Here is a 20,576-nt window from a genome sequence, read left to right on the forward strand (position 1 = left end):
AATGACTCCCATTAGCATAGCCCCCTTTCCTGTTGGCCAACCACTGTGGCTGCTTCACTGAGCGTCTGCACTTCTTTCTGGTGCATTGTTGCGTACCGAATGCTGTTTTAGTTACTCTCTTGCCTTTGTGGAACATAGAAAGAGTGTTGACTGAGAGGCTGACCTCTGTGCCTTTAGCTTTAGTGAAAAGAGTGTGTAAGGATAGGAGCTAGAAAGTACTCTACCTTCATTGGTCTCAGTAAGGGTTTTGAATGTATGTGCTACATTCTGTAAATTTCCACTGATATTTTAGTTGAGCAGGCCTACAACTAAATTGATTATTGCTTAACTACAAATTAGGCTCTGCTTGCTAAACTGACATTTTCAAAAGGCTTCTTTGTGTTGTGTTTTCTAACTTGTTTTATTTTGTTTTTCACTTGTTGTACTGCAGCTGGAGTCCCTTCCTTGCTATTTTCTAATGGCAGAGACCTGCTAATAGGTGACATCCATGGCAACAATCTGCACACTTTGGTTCATTCACAGAACAGAGGGGTTCCAGTGGGAGTGGACGTCCATTATAATCTCCATAGGATATTCTGGACTGATACCATTCAGAATAAGGTATTTTAAAAATCAAATTTCCATAATCATATTATATGTACTTATTTACTTCAGTGTTTTTCTTAGAGCATTACCTGGATGAATATCGTTATGCCAGGCTAAGAGATCACAGGAATAGACCTCTGTTTTGTTTGAGGAAATACTTGAGATAAACTTGAGCTGCAGAATGAAATTCTTTTAGTTATCCTGTAAAATATCAGCAATGTTGATACTATAATAATGGGATAGCTGTTGGCTCCTTTGCGGCTGGGTCATAATTAAGGGAAGTAGATGTGGAATGGAATCCAATGGCCTAATCTTGAAACCTGTCTGATAGGCTGGTATGATGTTCACATACCAGGGTGCACTTTTTGTAACTCAATCTTGTTTGAAGTAATCATGCTGTATTTGTTTTCAGTTGCACTGTCCATCTATATGCATTCTTTGGCACGATAAAAAGTATTTGTCAGCCTGTGCTATGGCTCCTTAATGGTTTGAACTGCAGCCACTGGGCATCTGTGTAGATTGCCCGCCTCCATGGCAGCACGTCAGATTAAAAGTAGGGAAAGCACAAACAGGGCATGTGAATGCAACCAGAAAGGTTAAACTGTCGGGCTATTTCCACATCTTCAGTTTCTCTTTAAACAGGTCATTTGAACATCCTACTTTTAAACATATGGATCTTGTTTCAAAAGAGGCAGAGCTGCCTCTAAGCAGTTGCATCGTGCCAAGGTTTCCACTCCGACAAACTAGTGCCATCACGGTATCGTTAGTGGCAGGTTCAGAAAACCACGTTACAGGCTTCAAAGATATGTAACAAGACAGAGAGGCAAACAAATAATCTCTCTCTGCCTTTTTCTGCTGCCTAAAAAGTGTTTCTCATTGTTGGCCTGTTAAGGTCTATCTTAACACTATACCCACATTCCCATATGTTTAGTGAAATAGTTTATGTTCGCTATGTTCCTGTTCAAAATACAAGGTCTATGTTAGGTGTTCAAATTGATTCCAAAATTCGATCACAGCTAGCATGAGGTTTGAGAAGATTGAGTTTGAAAAATCAAGAGGCTGCATTCTAACGTTGGCGTCCTTTTAGTGCAACATTTGCGTTACTGTCCCTTTGCAGTGGCTCAACAAGGAAGCACTATCCGGTGTAGCTTTTGAATGATGCCCACTCAATTTGTCTGACTCAGACTGTTGAAGCTTGAAGCCTGCTAAAGTTACATTTTAGAAGTAATTTTGACTCCGGACAAGGATTGGGGATTTTGTCAATTAACTTGTAAAGATATAGTGGAGTAATGTCCACCGGAGCAGAGAATGAAGTTTCTCTCCCTCTGTGTCTGTTGTTGTACAATCTTTTCCATGCTGTGTTGACATAGCCGGGCCGGCTGCACAGGCTTTTAGTGTGTTTCCGTGCATTTTTCGAGCATGTGAGTTCAATTAATTCAGATGAAATATTAACACTTTCAATGTACATAGAGGCATGTGAGTATTGTATTAATATACCTAAAAATGTGGATTTGTCTTTTAATATCTTCTCCTTGATTTCTTGAAGCAGTGCCCACCTACGAGCAAATTTCTTGACAACAATGCTGTCTTTTGTGTACAGGTGTTTTCTGTGGATATGGATGGTTCCAATATGCAGGTGGTGTTGAATGTATCAGTTGACTACCCTGAGAACTTGGCGGTGGATTGGGTGAACAATAAACTGTATGTGGTGGAGGCCAGCGTCAACAGGATTGACATGGTGGACTTTGATGGGAGTAACCGGGTCACACTCATCACTGAAAACCTTGGAAACCCTAGAGGATTGGCGGTGGACCCCACTGTCGGGTAAGCACGTCTCCCGGTTTCCATCCATTCATCTATCAACCCATTCCCAAACCCCACATACAGTATCTGTCGTGCTCCATTGGCAAGGAATAATGGGGTGTGTGTACGAGATTAGCAGATTGCCCTGGGTGGATTAGTGAGGAGCAATGTAAGAGATGACCCTCATTGTAATCCAATAGTATAGTTCAAGGGGGGAGGAGGGCCAGGTGGCTACAAATAAATTGCATATCGTAAATTAATGTACAGCTCTTTGGTGAGATGCACAGCCACCCACCTGGAGAGACAATGTGATGCCGTGGATGCTGGACTTAATTGACAAAAGCAAAGTCTCCTAAATCTTTCTGGAGGGATTACATGTCATGGTATTTCTGTAGTCCCAGCTGTACATATCAGTTATCCTGTAATGATCCCATCTCAGAGAAAACTGTCAGATTAAACATTTAACCTCCTTTTACAGGTATATGTTCTTCTCAGATTGGGAGGCATTGAATGGACAACCAGGACTGGAGCGTGCCTTTATGGACGGCACCAACCGTTACGGGATCATTGGGACCAAACTGGGCTGGCCAGCTGGTATCACACTAGACATTGAGGCCAAGCGCATCTACTGGGTCGACAGTCGCTATGACTACATTGAAACTGCAACATATGATGGTCTTCATAGGTAAATATGTAATGTGTTATTCCTTAAAATAACACACACACACACCATTCATAGGTAATTTAGAAATTAAAACAAAAGCAAAACTCCAATAATTCTGGAGGGTGAACAAGTAGAAAGGTCCATGCATTTACATTCTAATAAATCAATGTTCTCAACATTTTGTCACCAGAAAAACAGTGGTGCATGGAGGTGCTGCGATCCCACACCCATTTGGCATCAGTCTGTTTGAGCACAATGTCTATTTCACGGACTGGACCAAGATGGCCGTAATGAAAGCCAACAAGTTCACTGACAGCAGCCCTCAAGTTGTTTACAGTACATCACAGACTCCGCATGGAGTTGCAGTGATACATCAGTTGAAACAGCCATATGGTAAGTCCTCAATGAGACAAATGTGTCTTCTTCAGAGTGATCCAGTTCACAGTACAATGTACATTTACCCAGATTTTCTACCATGCAACTGCTCGTGTTTGTAAAGAAAGACCCATACATAGATGTAGTTGAAGATAATCAGAATCTGTAATTAATTTCATACAACTTTGCCAGCTAAAGGAATTATTTGTGTTATGTCTGTCTCCAGTGCCAAACCCTTGTAGTGTAGACAAAGGTGGATGTGAGCAGATCTGTGTTCTGAGTCACAGGAGTGACAATGGAGGACTGGGTTACCGCTGCAAATGTCGCATGGGCTACGACCTACATGCTGATGGCAAGCGATGTTTTGGTAAGAGAACATTTTTCTTATGAATGCAATAATTTGTTTCTTGAACAGATCTCAGTATGTTTCCTTTTAAGTGTACGACCAACTTGTTTCAAATGGTCTTCTGATTTCCTATCTTCAGCAGTGAGGCAGTTTCTGCTGTTCTCCAGCCAGCTGGCCGTGAGAGGGATCCCCTTTAACCTCTCATCTCAGGAGGACATCATCCTGCCCATCACTGGATCCCCTTCCTACTTTGTCGGGGTGGATTTTAGTGCTGAAGACGATACCATCTTCTTCTCAGACACAGCCAAAGATATTATTTATAAACAAAAAGTCGATGGGACTGGTGAGCATCTTGTTAGTTGTTCTAGCTGAAATGTTCAGAATAGCCTGCACATATTCACAGCATAACAATGTAATAATAATACAAAGAAAGACGTGGTCTTGTTTTCTCTGTGCTTACATCATTGGATAATGTCTGTCCTTGCAGAGATCTCTGCCATGTGATTCAGCCAGGCTTATACAGGGAGTTAAGGGAGTGCCTGATGGGGCCGACTGGTACTATGGGGGAGGGAGTGGATGGGAGTATAGACATTGGAAAATGGATCATAAAATCCATTTACAACTGAAACTAATGACCTGAAAATGAGTAGAACAGACTAATCAAGAAAGTTTTAACAAGTTTTCATATCACCTAAGCTTTGGAAAGTAGTCACTAATGTCCACGAGAAGTCACACCACACAAAAAAATAAAAGAAACACCACTGCTCTGATCAGTTATGTTGTTTTTAGAGCCACTCTAGTTTTTTCTGTCTGGTCCACATTGGGGAAAATGCAAGCTGACAGCCTATTTATTTAAATGTGTTCCTCTTTAATCTCTGTGTTAAACGGTGGTCTGACTGATTTGATCTGCACAGGCAGGGAGGTACTGGCAGCCAATAGAGTGGATGGCGTGGAGGACCTGGCTTACGACTGGATTTCAAAAAACCTCTACTGGACTGACCCGCGATACAGGAGCATATCTGTAATGAAGCTTGCTGATAAGTCCAGGAGAGCCATCATACAAAACCTCAACAACCCTCGTGCCATCGTGGTGCATCCTCCCATTGGGTAAATCCATATAAGACTGTAGATTTATTCATATTTTTGTGAATGTTGTCCCTTTAAGCAAATATTGGTATTGTTTATACACTATAAACTATGACTATACATGGGAACAGGGAGCCTTCTGCAAAAGCCAACCATGCATGTCTGGTCAATCACCTTAAGATGTGCTCACTCATTAAAAAAACACCTAAAATGAGGCCACCCCAACCACCCACCCACAAGATAAAAGAAATACAATACATTGAGAACAAGCTGTTATTTCCAATAGCTTCAAAGTCTTTAGGCCTCTGTGTCCAACAGCTCAGATTAGTTCAGTGTGAAGGGCAGTATTGTAGCAAACACTTAGAAGTTGGCTTAAACAGAAAAACTCAATAATGTGGAAGTATTCAAAACACTATCTTTTTAACTAGGATTGCTGTAGATGCTTTACAAATTGAAAGTATTAAAAGCAGCTAAATTTTTTAATGACATGTATTTGATTTGGACAGGTATATTTTTTGGACTGACTGGTACCGGCCAGCAAAGATTATGAGGGCTTGGGGTGACGGGTCACATGCCCTGTCTATTGTGAACACTACTCTCGGCTGGCCAAATGGCCTCGCTATCGACTGGAGGTGAGTCAAACATCCTATAGCCATGTGGCTAAAAACACAACACATTATTTCACCTTGACATTGATGGAATTTGTAATTATTTTACCTGTAAATTATGGTTGCTATTGCAATGTTTTTTTCTTATTATTCCCCCGACCGCATTTTTGACTCATTTTACTCTACTTTGATCTCTACCCAGCTCAATGCGTCTGTATTGGGTGGATGCTTTCTTTGACAAAATTGAGCATAGCAATTTTGATGGACAGAACAGGATTTCTTTGAACCGCATAACCCAGATCTCCCACCCGTTTGGTCTCACCATTTTTGAAGGTAATAAGTTCTGGCATAAACAACAAGTTGCCTCTAAAGTTGCAGTACAGGATCATATATTTTTATCTAAATGAAGAGGGAGTTAATCTCACTGTCATTGACTGTGGTCTACCATTCTCGCTTTAATGAGGGCATTTCAAAAGAGCAATTACTGCTACCTGGAGGCGATGAAAGATAAAATAACTGAGGTCTTGCTCTGTTGCTCCTATCTCTTGAAGGCTATGCATATTTCACTGACTGGCGCCTGGGTGGCATTGTACGTGTGCGCAAGACCGATGGTGGGGAGTTGGTCATTATCAGAAGAGGAATCAGCCACATCATGCATGTCAAGTCTTTTAATTCCAACTCTCAGATTGGTCAGTAGCTTTATTCACTACTCTTCTCACTCACTCTGCCTGTGTAGCTTGTCACACTTGTCAGTCATATTCCTGGTAATCACGCTCCACTCTCCTTCTCAGGTTCCAACTTCTGCAACAGGCAGACAAATCCTAATGGAGACTGCAGCCACTTCTGCTTTCCAGCCCCAGACTCTCAGAGGGTGTGTGGCTGTCCATATGGCATGAAGCTATTGCCCAACCAGCAGACGTGTGTGGAAGACCCCTCCAATGAGCCCCCGACACTGCAGTGCGGAGTCAATTCCTTCTCCTGCAGCAACAGCAAATGTGTCCCAAACAGCTACAGATGCGATGGTGTTGACGACTGCCATGACAACAGTGACGAAGTCAACTGTGGAATTAACAGTAATGCTTTCTTTTGTGAATCTAATCTATAATATTAGCCTGACCTGACCATAGTAAAACACATTTGACTTATTCTTTTTAAATGTTTAGTTTATTATTGCAATATTTCAATTAGCATCATCATTTCTTTTTTCAGACACCACTTGCTCCCCCTCTGCATTCACGTGTGGCAATAAGCACTGTGTTCCTGCAGGATGGCGCTGTGATGGGCACAATGACTGTTTTGATAATAGCGATGAGTCCAACTGCCCTACACAGATGCCTGGAACGTGCCCTGCCAATCAGTTTACCTGTGACAACCACCGCTGCATCCCACATACATGGCGTTGTGACACTGATAATGACTGTGGGGACAGTTCAGATGAAGCGGATTGCCGTGAGTATCCCTAGAGGCTACCGACGGGAAATTAATAGAATTTGCTTTAATAGGCAGAAATATAGCAAAATCCCACATTCATTACAGTGGCAGGACTTTATTTCAGGAAGCAAACTACAAGCAAATACGTTGGAGAATACTTTGATGCACCTATTTTAAAGAAAGGGTTGAAATAACCTACATATAGAGCCCTAATTATAAAAACTAGGTGAAAGCCGGTCAATAGGCTACTGGACTAAGTCTTGTTTTTTAGATGCCTCTAAGTCTATCCAGGATAATGTTGAATGCCTCACCTCTGCCCCAAATACATGGGTTACTCAAACAAAAAAAGTTCTATACACTGAATCTGCCTTGGACCTGATGGTACATGGTTGATGTGGTACTTAAAGAAATATGATTTTTATTCCTTTTAAAAATAAGACCTGTAGAATATTTTATGTTTTGATTAAGAAACACTTGTAGACTCATATTGTTGACAAACAATTTGTGTCAACAGATTTGAGAGGCACATGCAATCCAGGCCAATTTCAGTGTCCTGACCACCGTTGCATAGATCCCACGTATGTCTGTGACGGGGACAGGGACTGTGTGGATGGGGCGGACGAGCAAGGATGCAGTGAGTATCTTTCTGTATTACAGTTTTCCCTATACATACTCACAGTTGTTGGTCTCGTCTTGTCCTTACTTATAAAAGATCATGTCTTTTTACGATCAAATCATTCATTCAGCTGGTATTTATATAACTAATACAAGTAGATTTATTTCAATTAGGTCTCATGATCACTACTTAGGACCTGATTGTAAAATTGCTTCAAACCAGCCTCTCACTTTGAGATTTTATGAATTGGAACTTTATCTGGCATTTCCCAATAAATAATTAATTGATTTGTTCAGTCATTCATGCATTCATTCAGCAATGCCTTGTTTGCAAGAGCTAAACATGCTTAATAAGTTGTAGAAGTCAATTGAATGCTCTCTAGAATTCAAGCAGCATTTGTAAGCCTCTTGGTTTATTGATCTCATTACTTGAGTTGCACAACAATTGAGCTCAGCATACATACAAAAATGCAGAAATATTGAATATCGGGTTTAACACACTCAACTGGATTTTTTCAGTTTACAACTGCACTGTGAATGAGTTCAAGTGCTCCAGTGGTCACCAGTGTATCAACGCCTTCTACCGCTGTGACGGAGTCTTCGATTGCAGTGATCGCTCAGATGAGCAAGGCTGTCGTAAGTATTTAAAAAGTATTACTGAAGCAATACTCATGCATAATGATTGGTTGCTAATATATTTACATTTTCTCTAATTTTGGACTGTCCTGTCATGCTGTTTGTGGAAAATCTCAGCTACAAGGCCCCCAGGGATGTGCCACCATGAAAGTGAGTTCCAGTGTCAGTCAGATGGGAGCTGTCTTCCGTCTACCTGGGAGTGTGATGGTCATCCAGACTGCGAGGATGGCAGCGACGAACACCATGCCTGTCCGCCTCGCACCTGCCCCTCCACTCTCTTCCGCTGTGACAATGGAAACTGTGTGTTACGTAGCTGGCTCTGTGATGGGGACAACGATTGTAGGGACATGAGTGATGAAAGAGACTGTCCCACGCCGCCATTCCGATGTCCAAGCTGGCAGTGGCAGTGTCCAGGCCACAGTTTATGCATCAACCTCACCACAGTTTGTGACAACACTCCCGACTGCCCCAATGGTGCTGACGAGTCACCTCTCTGCAGTAAGTCTGATCTCTGCTCTCTTAGTCAACCTGAAACATGTTCTTTGTCTTTCAGCAATACTTTATTGTTTTATTGAGTTGGCTGGCATCCTCAACTTCAATCCAATTGTCACATGACATTACAAACATGATCAAACTCTCTACTGATTTAGTTTAATTTGACACTTCCCTCTCGTGCTCTGTAAACAAGGGCTTCCTTTCACAGAAAATGTGTTGAATGTTATCTGTTTGTCTTTGGATTCATGTTGAAATCATGCATGTGTGTGATTTGACCTGTATTAACCTGAAAATTATCTGTGATTTTTCTTTCTTGCCTTTTTCACTACTTTCAGACGAGCCTTTGCCAGGTAGGAACAAACCCTTAATCATTGGTAGAAATGCTGCAAGTAGTTTTGATTCATTTTAAACAAACACAGTATCTTTATTAGCTTTTTTTATATTCATAGATTTGTTTCAAAACCTAATCAAGGCCAAAATTGTTGTTAGTATTGTGGAGTGAATATAAAAATAATGTTCCACAAATATGCATTAAAAATAGTTATGGCTCAAAGTAGCACTTCTAAAGTGCTACTTCATTAATTACCATTTGAACATGTATATTAATTGCATAATGTGATAGATTTTGTATTTGTGTTGTATGAGTTATCATTTACCTTGTTTGATTTATGTTTCTAACTCAGATCAGGAGAGCTGTTCTGACAACAATGCTGGCTGTACCCACGGTTGTATCCAAGGGCCGTTTGGGGCCCAGTGCTCATGCCCTGTTGGTTATCAACTGAGCAATGACTCCAAAACCTGTGAGGATGTAGATGAGTGTAATTCCCCTGGCCTATGCAGCCAGCACTGCTTTAATGAGAGGGGCTCTTTCCGCTGCCACTGCCAGGACGGTTACACTCTCGAAGGAGACCAGCGTACCTGCAAGGCCTCAGGTGAGGAGGGATGTGGCATTAAACCTTCTGTGCATGCAACATATTGCTCCCCTGGTACTTATAAATAACAACCTATAATTTCATAATGCACGAAATAGGAAACAGGATGATTATCAGTCCTACAGTGACATGGTGGTCAAGGTGGTGCCTATACAGCACATATCTCAGTTGTCTCCACTGGGCTGTGATAACGGGGGAGCTCGGCCACCCGACTGCAAGACTGACACACCGTCTTTCTTCTCCCATGTCTCTCCTTGCTGATCTGATTTCTTCAGATAAGACAAATAACATATATGTCACTCACTGGCCTACACAGGTGTAATTAGGACATAATCACCAACAATGGGCTGTTCATCGGGAGTGTGCCTGACATGAGCTCCTCTTCCACACAGATAACCTGCTGAAAGACTCTGCAGTACAATAGGTCATTATTTGGACAAAAGTGCATTCCCTTAGGATTGCCATTTGAGTAGGGTCTATTTAACAGGCCTGTCACATAGTTGTGGTTGACATGCAATAGCTGTGCTCTCGTTAGCATGAGAATGGACATGAAAAATAGGTAACAGAGATTTGATGTCTGTTTCCAGATTCTCGTCAGGCGTTCTTGCTAGTGGCCAGTCGAAATCAGATTGTGCAAGATGACATAACCACTCAGCCCAATGTGGTCCGCTCACTGGTTCGAGATGGACGGAACATTGTGGCTCTAGATTTTGACTCGGCCACTGACCGTGTGTACTGGTCCGACACAAGCCAGGACAGAATCTGGAGCGCTAACAAAAATGGCAGTGACAGAACTGTGGTGAGTTGTTTTGTTCCTGTGTGTCACCATCGACTTACTGCTCTGAAACATTTGTTGTTTATTCCCAGGGTTACACATAGTTTCACTGTTTGATCAGTAAACATATTTAACTAAGAATGAGTCTCTTGTGGGCAGATATTTGACAGTGGAGTGACTGTAACAGAGAGCCTTGCTGTGGACTGGGTGGGCAGGAACCTCTATTGGACAGACTACGTCTTGGAGACTATTGAAGTGTCTAAACTGGTGGGAACCCACCGCACTGTTTTAGTCAGTGAAAATGTCACCAACCCTCGAGGCCTGGTGCTGGACCCAAGGGACAGGTCAGTTAGAAACACGTTTGTTTAAAATCTGTATGTCTTGGATATTATGGTCACTTTTCATTTTCAAAGCAGATGGTGTTAAAAGCTTTTGTTTTGCAGTGCTCACCTGATGTTCTGGACCGACTGGGGGAGGAACCCCCGCATCGAGAGGGCCAGCATGGACGGGAAGTTGAGGACTGTTATCATAAACAACAAGCTGTACTGGCCCAATGGTCTAACAATAGACTACCCAAACAATTTGTTGTACTTTGCTGATGCCTACTTGGATTTCATTGACTTCTGCGATTATAACGGCAACAACAGGAAGCAAGTCCTGGCCAGTGACCTGGTGAGTGAATGAGAAGGACACATTTTCTGAATTATCTTTAGAAATCTGATTTATGTCGATCATTCAAATTCAATTTCCTTTTGAATAGCATGTTTTTTTCTTGTGCTACTCTCTGTGAAAAGGTACTGCAACATCCCCACGCAATTACCATTTTTGAGGATTTTGTGTATTGGACCGACAGATACATCAACCGTGTGATGCGAGCCCATAAGTGGCACGGGGAGAACCAGACAGTGATGCTTTTCAACCTTCCTCAGCCCATGGGTCTGGTGGCAGTGCACCCAGCCAGGCAGCCTGCAGGTAAGGCAAATATATGTTATATCAACACATCTTTGTTGCATTAGTATTAGCTAAGTATAAACCTAATATATTTGGTTGTTCTTGCACATTGATAATGATGCCAATATCCAGCAGGTCCATTGTTTTTGTAATTACATTTAAGAACTTTCCAAGATAACCTGTGAAGATCATTCTGCTGACTCTTTATGGAATAACAGCGTGTGTTTGTGTGGTTTTACAATTCTTAGGTGAAAATCACTGCTTGGGGAGTCCCTGTACTCATATCTGTCTGCTTTCTGCTGTGGAACCGAGGTACTACTCGTGTGCCTGCCCCTCAGGCTGGACACTGGCAGCAGACCAAATCACCTGCACCAGAGGTATGCATCCTGCCAAATGGAGGAAAACACTCATCACTCAGTTTGATGAAAAAGGAAGCCGGGTCAGATGCAGTTGATAAGTTGATGTCCTCATATGGTATTCATCTTAGCTGTGGTTATTGTTGCAAATAGCAAACCTGTTATTGTGGAAATGATGGTTTTGGCATTCTTCATTTTCAGAATCTCAATGTAGGTAAGAGGAGAAATCTTTGAAAACACTATTCTTATTGTGGATCGATCCAGGTCCTTGTCAACAGTCTTCCCTTTAAATTATCTTGTAAACTGCTGTTCCAGTCATAAATATTAAGAATCATATAAGCATGTCTTTCAAGGTCTTAAGGAGACAAGGGATCTTTAATTCAAAGTCCAAGGACTCCCCCTGAGGTCAACAGCTTAACGCATCTCAGGTTTCAGCCCATTCAAGCCAAGCAGAACACATTCTCCCCCTGAGGCCAACAATTATCCAAGAATGAAAATGCCCCACAACCATTTGTCGATTATAATCACTGATGACAAAGCAAATCAGATTGGAGAAAGAACTTTCACCTGTCAATCCTCTTAATAGATAAAGGCCTGTTAGCTCAGAATCCCTATTTTGCACCAGGTTTTTATACACTGAAAGCAACGTTTAGTTTTGGATTACCTTTGGCTAAATCCATATCCAGGAAACATGGTTTCCTAGCTTTGTTTTAGAATATGTTATTTAACTTTTAAAGTAGTAGGAAATTCACAGCCTTTAGGAAAATATCTAGCGTATGAGTTTTCTGTCACAACGAAGGTAGCTTTTGTTTTTACTGCAGGAACAGCAGTTTGTAAATGTACTTTGTAGTCACTGTTTATTCACTGCTTTTTCATTTTGTTTTTTCATGTAGTTGAGGATCCTTTCCTGGTGGTTGTAAGAGACAGCATCATCTATGGCATTTCCTTGAACCCAGATGACAAGAGTAACGATGCTATGGTCCCAATTTCTGGGCTTCAGAATGGCTATGATGTTGACTTTGATGACAACGCACAGACCATCTACTGGGTGCAGCACCCGGTAAGTTACTGTCTTGTCACAGTTCAGTTAAAAACTTTGAGATGGTTAACGGTAAAAATACATAATAAAAACTCAATTAAAACATACTGGGAATATCACACAAGATTCCCTCAACACATCCACATTTAGCAGTGTTGGAGATGACTCTGTCTTCCTTTGTCCACCAGGGTGAGATCCACAGGGTGAAGTCAGATGGTACGAACAGGACAGAGTTTGCCCCTGCTGCCATCCTTGGCTCCCCTGTCGGCCTGGCCTTGGACTGGATAACAGAGAACCTGTACTACACCAATCCAGCTACACAGTCTATTGAGGTAAGACCAATATTACCATTAGAGGTCATTATTATTATGTCCTGTTGTAGTCACTTACTTTAATTTGAATTTAGATACATATATTTGTTGTGATTGCAATGGAAATAGGAAAACAGAAAATAAGTGTGAATAAGAGCAGTGTCACGACACAGCGATGCCGTACAATAATTGCACCTGTTTTTGTTTGGCCAGGTTTTGAAGTTGAGAGGGGAGGTACAGTACAGGAAAACTCTAATCACAAATAACGGCTCTCCAACTGGTGCTGGCAGTCCCGTTGGCATTGCAGTGAACCCAGCACGTGGGTAAGCCCCATTTAACACAGTTCTGGCACGGCCACTCATCCCCAAAGCTACTGAGCTCTAACGGCCTCCTCATCGCCATCTGCACTGCCTCCAGAGAGAACTCAAACCAATGTTGCTGAATACCACACTGCACACTTATACCCCGCCAATGTACAATAGAGTACAATTAAGAAAAAATAAAGACATTTCTAAAACATCACTTCTCACTCTAATGTGAAAACATTGCAACTCTTTGATTAATATGACCAAAATCACTGTGGTAATAATTTCATTATTCAACTCAGTTATGAACTGAATTTTTGTGGTTTGAGGAAATGATAATGATAAAAGATAATCCATTCCATGGACTTTTTGGAAAGTAATTTGGAGATGAAAGATTTTCACTCAATTGGTATCTCAATTGTTTGACTATAAAATATATATACTGCTATTAAAAAGTATTAAGCATAGAGATCTATGATCAAATTATTAATGTCTGGGACACAAAACCTTACCTCCATTCTTGAATGTCTTCTCAGCAAACTGTACTGGACAGACCAGGGAACAGAGAGCGGTATTCCTGCCAAGGTGGCATCTGCAGACATGGATGGCTTAAACCCTGTCACCTTGTTCACCAACAACCTCGATCACGTTGAGTTCCTCACAGTGGACATCCAAGAGAACAAACTGTACTGGGCTGTTACAAGCACTGGCATGGTGGGTCTTCACTCAGCTCTCAATTACCCCCATTTGTTAATTCTATATGGTTCTCACAAACGTAATATGATATGCACTTATGTAATCTTGGTATTTATACCTTCCACATTTGACTGCCTGTCTCCACAGATTGAGCGTGGGGATGCAGATGGGAGTAACCGCATCACCATAGTGACAGGCCTGTCTCACCCCTGGGGTGTGGCGGTCTATCAAAACTACCTCTTCTTCACTGACCGCAACTTTGAGGTCATAGAGCGTGTGGACAAGTCCACAGGTGCCAACAGGGTTGTGCTGCGAGACAACGTTTCTGGACTCAGAGTTCTGAAAGTGCATTATCGAGAGAGTGAGTAACACAAGGAGACATCATCATCCTCATTCACTACTGTCTGTGTTTTTGTTTATCACACCGTCTTCTCTCCACAAACGCAGCCTCTGCAGGTGAATCCAATGGCTGCACCAACAATATGGGAGTGTGTGAGCAACTCTGCCTGCCTCGGCCGCAGGATCTGTTTACCTGTGCATGTGCCACGGGTTTTAAACTTAATGCTGACAACAGGACCTGTGCTCCCTACCAGTCCTATGTCGTCATCTCCACTCTGTCTGCAATCAAAGGTTTCAGTCTGGAAGGGACAGACCACTCTGAAGCCATGATGCCTGTGGCTGGTAGAGGTTAGTGATTCTCATAAACTGTAGGATACATTTATTTGAATTTTTGAGTAAATTTAAGTCGGCAAATAACATATTTATTTGAAGTTACAATAATGGCCTCTAATGGTTCTCCTCCTGCAGGCCGGAATGCTTTACACGTTGATGTACACATGGCTTCTGGTTTTATCTACTGGTGTGACTTCAGCAGCACTGTGGCATCACAAAACGGGGTCTGGCGGATCAAGCCAGATGGCTCACGATTACATAGTGTAGTAACATCTGGAATAGGACGCAACGGGATACGAGGCATTGCTGTTGACTGGGCTGCAGGTATTTGGTTCTATTCAAAGTTAACCAACATCTTATATTGTAGAATATACTGTAGACAGATGTTTTCCTCTCTGTTGAAAGTGCTGTCAAGGGTACATAGTCTGCTGCAGTATATATTATTTACATGATGTATTAATTTCCATGTTAAAAAACATTCTATCTTTGTGCTTATATTCTATATCCTTTACGTCACCGACTTATATTACTTTATTCCCACTATGAAAAATACGTTAGTTTTATGGGAATAAATACACTGCTCTTTATCTGTTGACGAAATAAACCAGAAAACCAAAAGACAGCCTGACTTATTTGAACTTGATCTATGACACAAGCTTCAAGCAGCAGACTGCCCGGAAGAGTCAAAGTTTAGAAGTTTTATCATAACGCTGGACTCACAGAACAAGGAGATTAGTCCCAGACAGTTGACAGGAAAGATGATTTAGTTAGATCATTTTGGAAAGAAAACAGAGACAGCTGCAGGCAGGACAGTCTGTTTCCTTGTTACTCTTTCATAATTGCATCACTATTAGTGAAGGCATAACAGAAAGTCTGATCATGGTAGCTAGTAAATTTATACTTACATTTTGAACTAGCATACTTGGTATCTTGTGACTGATGACCTCATGCTATCAATATTTACAGATATGTGATGCTACTTTAAACACTGGGCTTACTATTACTGGTATCTTTCCTCAGGGAACCTGTATTTCACCAACGCTTTCCTAACTGAGACATATGTGGAGGTGCTCCGCCTCAACACCACTTTCCGCAGAGTGCTGCTGAAGACCCAGGTGGACATGCCACGCCACATCGTGGTGGACCCCAGAAACAGATACTTATTCTGGGCTGATTATGGTCAGAACCCTAAAATTGAGCGAGCACTCTTGGACGGCACCAATCGCACAATTTTAGTGTCATCAGGGATTATTACTCCACGAGGTCTGGCTCTGGACTGGGAAACTGGCTATGTCTACTGGGTAGATGACTCTCTGGATATGATTGCCCGAGTCAATCCTCAAGGAGGGGAGACAGAGGTTATCCGGTATGGCAGTCGCTACCCAACTCCTTATGGAATCGCAGTGTTTGAGAGTAGTATCATTTGGGTGGACAGAAACCTCAAGAAGGTGTTCCGAGCAAGCAAACAGCCTGGCAGCACAGAGCAGCCTGCCGTCATCAGAGACAACGTCAACATGCTGAGGGACGTTGCCATCTTTGACCAGCGCACCCAGCCTACCACTACCGAGGAGCTTAACTACAACCCCTGCAAAGAAGCTAATGGAGGCTGTGCCCACTTCTGCTTTGCCCATGCAGGTTATGGCACAGGTAGCCAGAACAAAAAATGCAGCTGCGCTTTTGGTAATCTAGCAGCAGATAACGAGAGCTGTGTGGTGTCAAGGGATGATTATCTCGTCTACACAACTGAGAGCACTGTGCGCAGCCTGCGCCTTGACCCCGAGGACCATGCATTGCCCTTCCCAGTGGTCAATGTGCCACGTACATCAGTAGCACTGGATTTTGACCTCACAGACAGGAGGGTCTACTTCACACAGAGCTCAGGCGTAGGAGCAAGCAAGATCAGCTACATCAGCCTGTCCTCTCCTACCTCAGCTCCTATAGCGGTGGCTTCAGGTAGGTTTTGCACTTAAACTACAACATACACTTTTTATTTATTCCTCTTTAATGACCTTTTAATCTTTTATGGATGTAGGATTTGACACCAATGGTATTGCTGATGTTGCTTTGGTCGCTGTTTTTGGACAGATCTCGGGGCTCCTGATGGCATCGCTTATGATTGGATAAACAAAAGAATTTACTACAGTGACTATGTCAACCAGAGCATCAGCTCCATGTCTGTGGACGGCTCTCAAAGGACTATTATTGCCCATGTGTCCAGGCCAAGGGCTATCATGTTGGATCCCTGCAGGGGGTAAGACTAACACAACAAACACTCTTTGTTCTTTAGTTTAGACTGCCATACAAAACGAATCCTTCTCTTGTTCCACAGATATATGTATTGGACAGACTGGGGAACCCATGCAAAGATTGAGCGTGCAACTTTGGGTGGAAATTTCAGAATAGAGATTGTGAACAGCAGTCTTGTGTGGCCCAATGGACTGACCCTGGACTATGAAGAAGAGAGACTCTATTGGGCAGACGCCAGCTTGTAAGAACTGAAAGATTTAATTGTTATAATGTATGAAAAATAAAATATGATCACCTTGCCAAACTACTGTTATTATCATTATTTTTGCTCTGCCATCAGACAGAAGATTGAGCGGTCCTCTCTCACGGGGTCCAATCGGGAAGTCATCGTCAGCACAGCCATCTACCCCTTTGCGATGACGATGTTCGGCCAGTTCATCTATTGGACTGACTGGAACACACGCAGTATCTATCGGGCCAACAAGCATGACGGTTCTGACCAGAGGGTCATGATTCAAAACCTTCCATCTCGGCCAATGGACGTCCATGTTCTGGCCAGCAGGAAACAGCAGCAATGTGACAGTCCATGCCAGCAGTTTAATGGAGGCTGCAGCCACATCTGCACACCAGGTACCAGCAGTTTCATACTGTTCCTTTGTTTTCCAGCATAATATTGTTTTAGTGCGGTAATTCAAAACAATGAACTAATTGTATAAACTGTTCTATGTTTTTTTCTCTTGTTAGGACCTAACGGAGCTGAGTGTCAGTGTCCCTCAGAGGGCCGCTGGTACCTCGCTGAAAACAAGCACTGTGTCCCTGATAATGGGACTCGCTGCCAGCCAGGCCAGTTTACCTGTATGAATGGCCTCTGTATTCGTGCCCAATGGAAATGTGACAATGATAATGACTGTGGAGATGGCAGCGATGAGTTGGAGAGCGTCTGTGGTAGGATGTTCCTAAAAGAGCTTGCATTAATTCTAGTCTTTATTTCATTTATTCCTCTTTTATTCTATGGAATTATCTAAAATGATCTAGAATTAACTGATTATTAGCTTGAGTGATCCTTATCGAGCCCTTACACCTCCTGCATGAGTGAATCACAACTCTCTTCTCTATTAAATGCAATTCTTCATCTTTTACCCTCACTAATACTAACAAGTTATGTGTTTCTGCTTTAACAACATTCTTTCTTAGGATCTAAACCTGACTTCAACTATGTTGGTGTGTATGTGTGCACTTTCCAATAACTTGCACCTAATTTATAGGTAATAAAACTAATGAACACTAACACTTGAATCAATGTCCTTATATCTTTGCATGCAGTCCCACAGCTGCTGTCATCCTTTATTGCCTTGTCAGGTAAAATGAGCTTCCACTGCATGTGTATTTAGGCCTCCCCGTTGGCCAGAGCTCTAACCTGTTCTTGACTCTGATTGGCAGCCTTCCACACCTGTGAGCCAACAGTGTTTACGTGTGGAAATGGGCGATGTGTGCCCTACCACTACCGCTGTGACCACTATGACGACTGTGGAGACAACAGTGATGAGGTGGGCTGTCTATTCAGACCATGTGACCCCAACACAGAGTTCACCTGCAACAATGGGCGCTGCATTGCAAAGGACTATGTATGCAATGGCATCAACAACTGCTATGACAATGGCACCTCTGATGAACAAAATTGCCGTGAGTATCCTAAGTTTGACACAGAAACAGAGGTAGATGTTCAAATCAAAGTGGTTATTACTTAAACTAAATGTTAATTATAACTTCAGCGGAGAGAACCTGCCAGCCAGAGCAAACAAAATGTCACTCTACCAACATCTGCATCCCACGATCATACCTGTGTGATGGAGACAACGACTGTGGAGATATGAGCGATGAGAGTCCTACCCACTGTGGTGAGTTCCTCAGCAGTTGTAGGATTATTACAATTTTGTGTTTTTCAGTTAATTAATATAGCTATTTATTGTACAATTTATATCATCTAGTTATAGTCTGAATAAGCATTTTTTTCACTGCAGACATTTTACATTTATGATAAATAACATTAATTATGGCTGTTATCTAATTAGTTCTACCAGTTCATTTCTGTCAAAACATTGGTTCATGCCGTGTCTTATCACTTAATATTCATTCATAATAAACACTCAATAGTTTACTCTAAATTGAGAAGTAAATTGATATTTCTTCTAAATCGCTATCATTTTGTAATGTTGCATGACTGCAATTTTTACATCTATCGTTGGTGAGGGCATTGCATTGAGAGGCTTTTAAAATATGCTGCCATGGGTATTATTTTTGTTCCATTGTGTACATTATTGAGGGACCTGCACAGTGCATACATGTCAAACATAGACACAATAGCTCAAATTAAATACAATGCACTAGGTAGCAAAAAGGGAATTATTTTGGAAACAGCCATATAATGTAGGTTCAATGAATGGCATTGATCATACATTACCTTATCTAAACACAAAAAAGTTTTACAGAGAAAATTGTGTTATAAATAAAGAAAACACTGGTACAAATTGCTGAAATATAAAAAAAAATTGTATCATAATGTGGCAAATAAGGGATCTGCTCAGTCTGGGTAAAACAGGATTTGAATCTACCTAAAGTTCAGAGAAAGATGATATACAAGAGTCAGAACAGATCAGTCTTTACCCCACCCCCAGTCATTAGCATATTAACATTCCCACACTGACAAATCCTTCAAGTGGTTTCATGCCTTTCCACGTCCTCTACATAGCGGCATCCACATGTTCCCAGAGCGAGTTCCGTTGCTCCAGCGGTCGCTGCATCCCCGCCCACTGGTCCTGTGATGGAGGGGCTGACTGTGCTGACGGCTCTGATGAACCCCTCTCCTGCAGTGAGTGTCGCACAACGCTCTCACCCCCAAAATGGGCCAGTTGGCTTTGTGTGTCTGCCGCCGCCCCATTATCAGCTGCCCGGTTATTGTGTGTTTGTGTCTGTCCGCCCTTCTGCATCTGTGTGCTGGTGTGAGAGAGTGCTCTGAGTGATGTAGCGGAGAGTGCGAGTCAGTGGTGTTTTTCTTTGTTGATGATGTGGTCAGTCAGGCCTCCTATTGTGCGCTGCATTCCTCTGTGGTGACGCCCCTCAGTGTCCTCTGACATACAGCACCTCCCCCTCCCTTTGTCCACCAGGGGTTACAGAGCCTCACTTTGGCTTTTGTTTAGATAGCTCACCATGCATGGGAATGTAGAGTTGCCATGACTATTTTGAAAGCTTTGCCAATGTTGTGTTGTGCCTTGCTTAAAAGAAGCGGGGGAAGTACCTGAGATAGTTGGAAATTATAAAAATGAAAAAAAGGGATGATAATTTATGATGAATATAATTAATTTGGCAAAAGATATTAAAACACAATATTGTACTTGCTTATCTGCAATTTAATGTTATATGATTTGTCTCTGCAGCCACACTGGTCAGAACCTGCAACACAGATCAGTTTCGCTGTGATGATGGCAGGTGCATTGCCTCATCCTGGATCTGTGATGGGGACAATGACTGTGGCGACATGAGTGACGAAGACCAGAGGCATAACTGTGGTATGCATCCTTTCATTACCTCTAATGCTTTATCTCCTTCCACTTCTTCCTTCTCTTTGTCATCCTTTTCTGCATCTTGCTA

The 20,576-nt window shown here is 42.2% G+C and overlaps 1 protein-coding gene across 1 annotated transcript in view; it reads left to right on the plus strand.

Annotated features, from left to right (window-relative positions):
* lrp2a (low density lipoprotein receptor-related protein 2a) overlaps positions 1 to 20,576 on the plus strand; it is a 43,521-nt gene that overhangs the window by 8,325 nt on the left and 14,620 nt on the right. Inside the window, exons 11-50 of the mRNA XM_034561446.1 lie at positions 431 to 600; positions 2,186 to 2,409; positions 2,867 to 3,073; positions 3,243 to 3,445; positions 3,654 to 3,794; positions 3,913 to 4,116; positions 4,688 to 4,880; positions 5,366 to 5,491; positions 5,670 to 5,800; positions 6,019 to 6,156; positions 6,259 to 6,540; positions 6,677 to 6,916; positions 7,413 to 7,532; positions 8,033 to 8,149; positions 8,267 to 8,647; positions 8,980 to 8,994; positions 9,328 to 9,576; positions 10,164 to 10,375; positions 10,511 to 10,695; positions 10,795 to 11,023; positions 11,146 to 11,323; positions 11,551 to 11,679; positions 12,552 to 12,718; positions 12,886 to 13,029; positions 13,222 to 13,331; positions 13,850 to 14,027; positions 14,157 to 14,370; positions 14,457 to 14,696; positions 14,817 to 15,005; positions 15,702 to 16,634; positions 16,767 to 16,932; positions 17,011 to 17,169; positions 17,269 to 17,558; positions 17,673 to 17,873; positions 18,123 to 18,149; positions 18,252 to 18,287; positions 18,369 to 18,611; positions 18,701 to 18,826; positions 19,678 to 19,797; positions 20,363 to 20,494. Coding sequence (XP_034417337.1) covers positions 431 to 600; positions 2,186 to 2,409; positions 2,867 to 3,073; positions 3,243 to 3,445; positions 3,654 to 3,794; positions 3,913 to 4,116; positions 4,688 to 4,880; positions 5,366 to 5,491; positions 5,670 to 5,800; positions 6,019 to 6,156; positions 6,259 to 6,540; positions 6,677 to 6,916; positions 7,413 to 7,532; positions 8,033 to 8,149; positions 8,267 to 8,647; positions 8,980 to 8,994; positions 9,328 to 9,576; positions 10,164 to 10,375; positions 10,511 to 10,695; positions 10,795 to 11,023; positions 11,146 to 11,323; positions 11,551 to 11,679; positions 12,552 to 12,718; positions 12,886 to 13,029; positions 13,222 to 13,331; positions 13,850 to 14,027; positions 14,157 to 14,370; positions 14,457 to 14,696; positions 14,817 to 15,005; positions 15,702 to 16,634; positions 16,767 to 16,932; positions 17,011 to 17,169; positions 17,269 to 17,558; positions 17,673 to 17,873; positions 18,123 to 18,149; positions 18,252 to 18,287; positions 18,369 to 18,611; positions 18,701 to 18,826; positions 19,678 to 19,797; positions 20,363 to 20,494 — 7,749 coding nt within the window. The remainder of the gene's footprint in view (positions 1 to 430; positions 601 to 2,185; positions 2,410 to 2,866; positions 3,074 to 3,242; positions 3,446 to 3,653; positions 3,795 to 3,912; positions 4,117 to 4,687; positions 4,881 to 5,365; positions 5,492 to 5,669; positions 5,801 to 6,018; positions 6,157 to 6,258; positions 6,541 to 6,676; positions 6,917 to 7,412; positions 7,533 to 8,032; positions 8,150 to 8,266; positions 8,648 to 8,979; positions 8,995 to 9,327; positions 9,577 to 10,163; positions 10,376 to 10,510; positions 10,696 to 10,794; positions 11,024 to 11,145; positions 11,324 to 11,550; positions 11,680 to 12,551; positions 12,719 to 12,885; positions 13,030 to 13,221; positions 13,332 to 13,849; positions 14,028 to 14,156; positions 14,371 to 14,456; positions 14,697 to 14,816; positions 15,006 to 15,701; positions 16,635 to 16,766; positions 16,933 to 17,010; positions 17,170 to 17,268; positions 17,559 to 17,672; positions 17,874 to 18,122; positions 18,150 to 18,251; positions 18,288 to 18,368; positions 18,612 to 18,700; positions 18,827 to 19,677; positions 19,798 to 20,362; positions 20,495 to 20,576) is intronic.

Source organism: Cyclopterus lumpus, chromosome 21 (assembly GCF_009769545.1).
Source record: "Cyclopterus lumpus isolate fCycLum1 chromosome 21, fCycLum1.pri, whole genome shotgun sequence".
Taxonomy (NCBI): domain Eukaryota; kingdom Metazoa; phylum Chordata; class Actinopteri; order Perciformes; family Cyclopteridae; genus Cyclopterus; species Cyclopterus lumpus.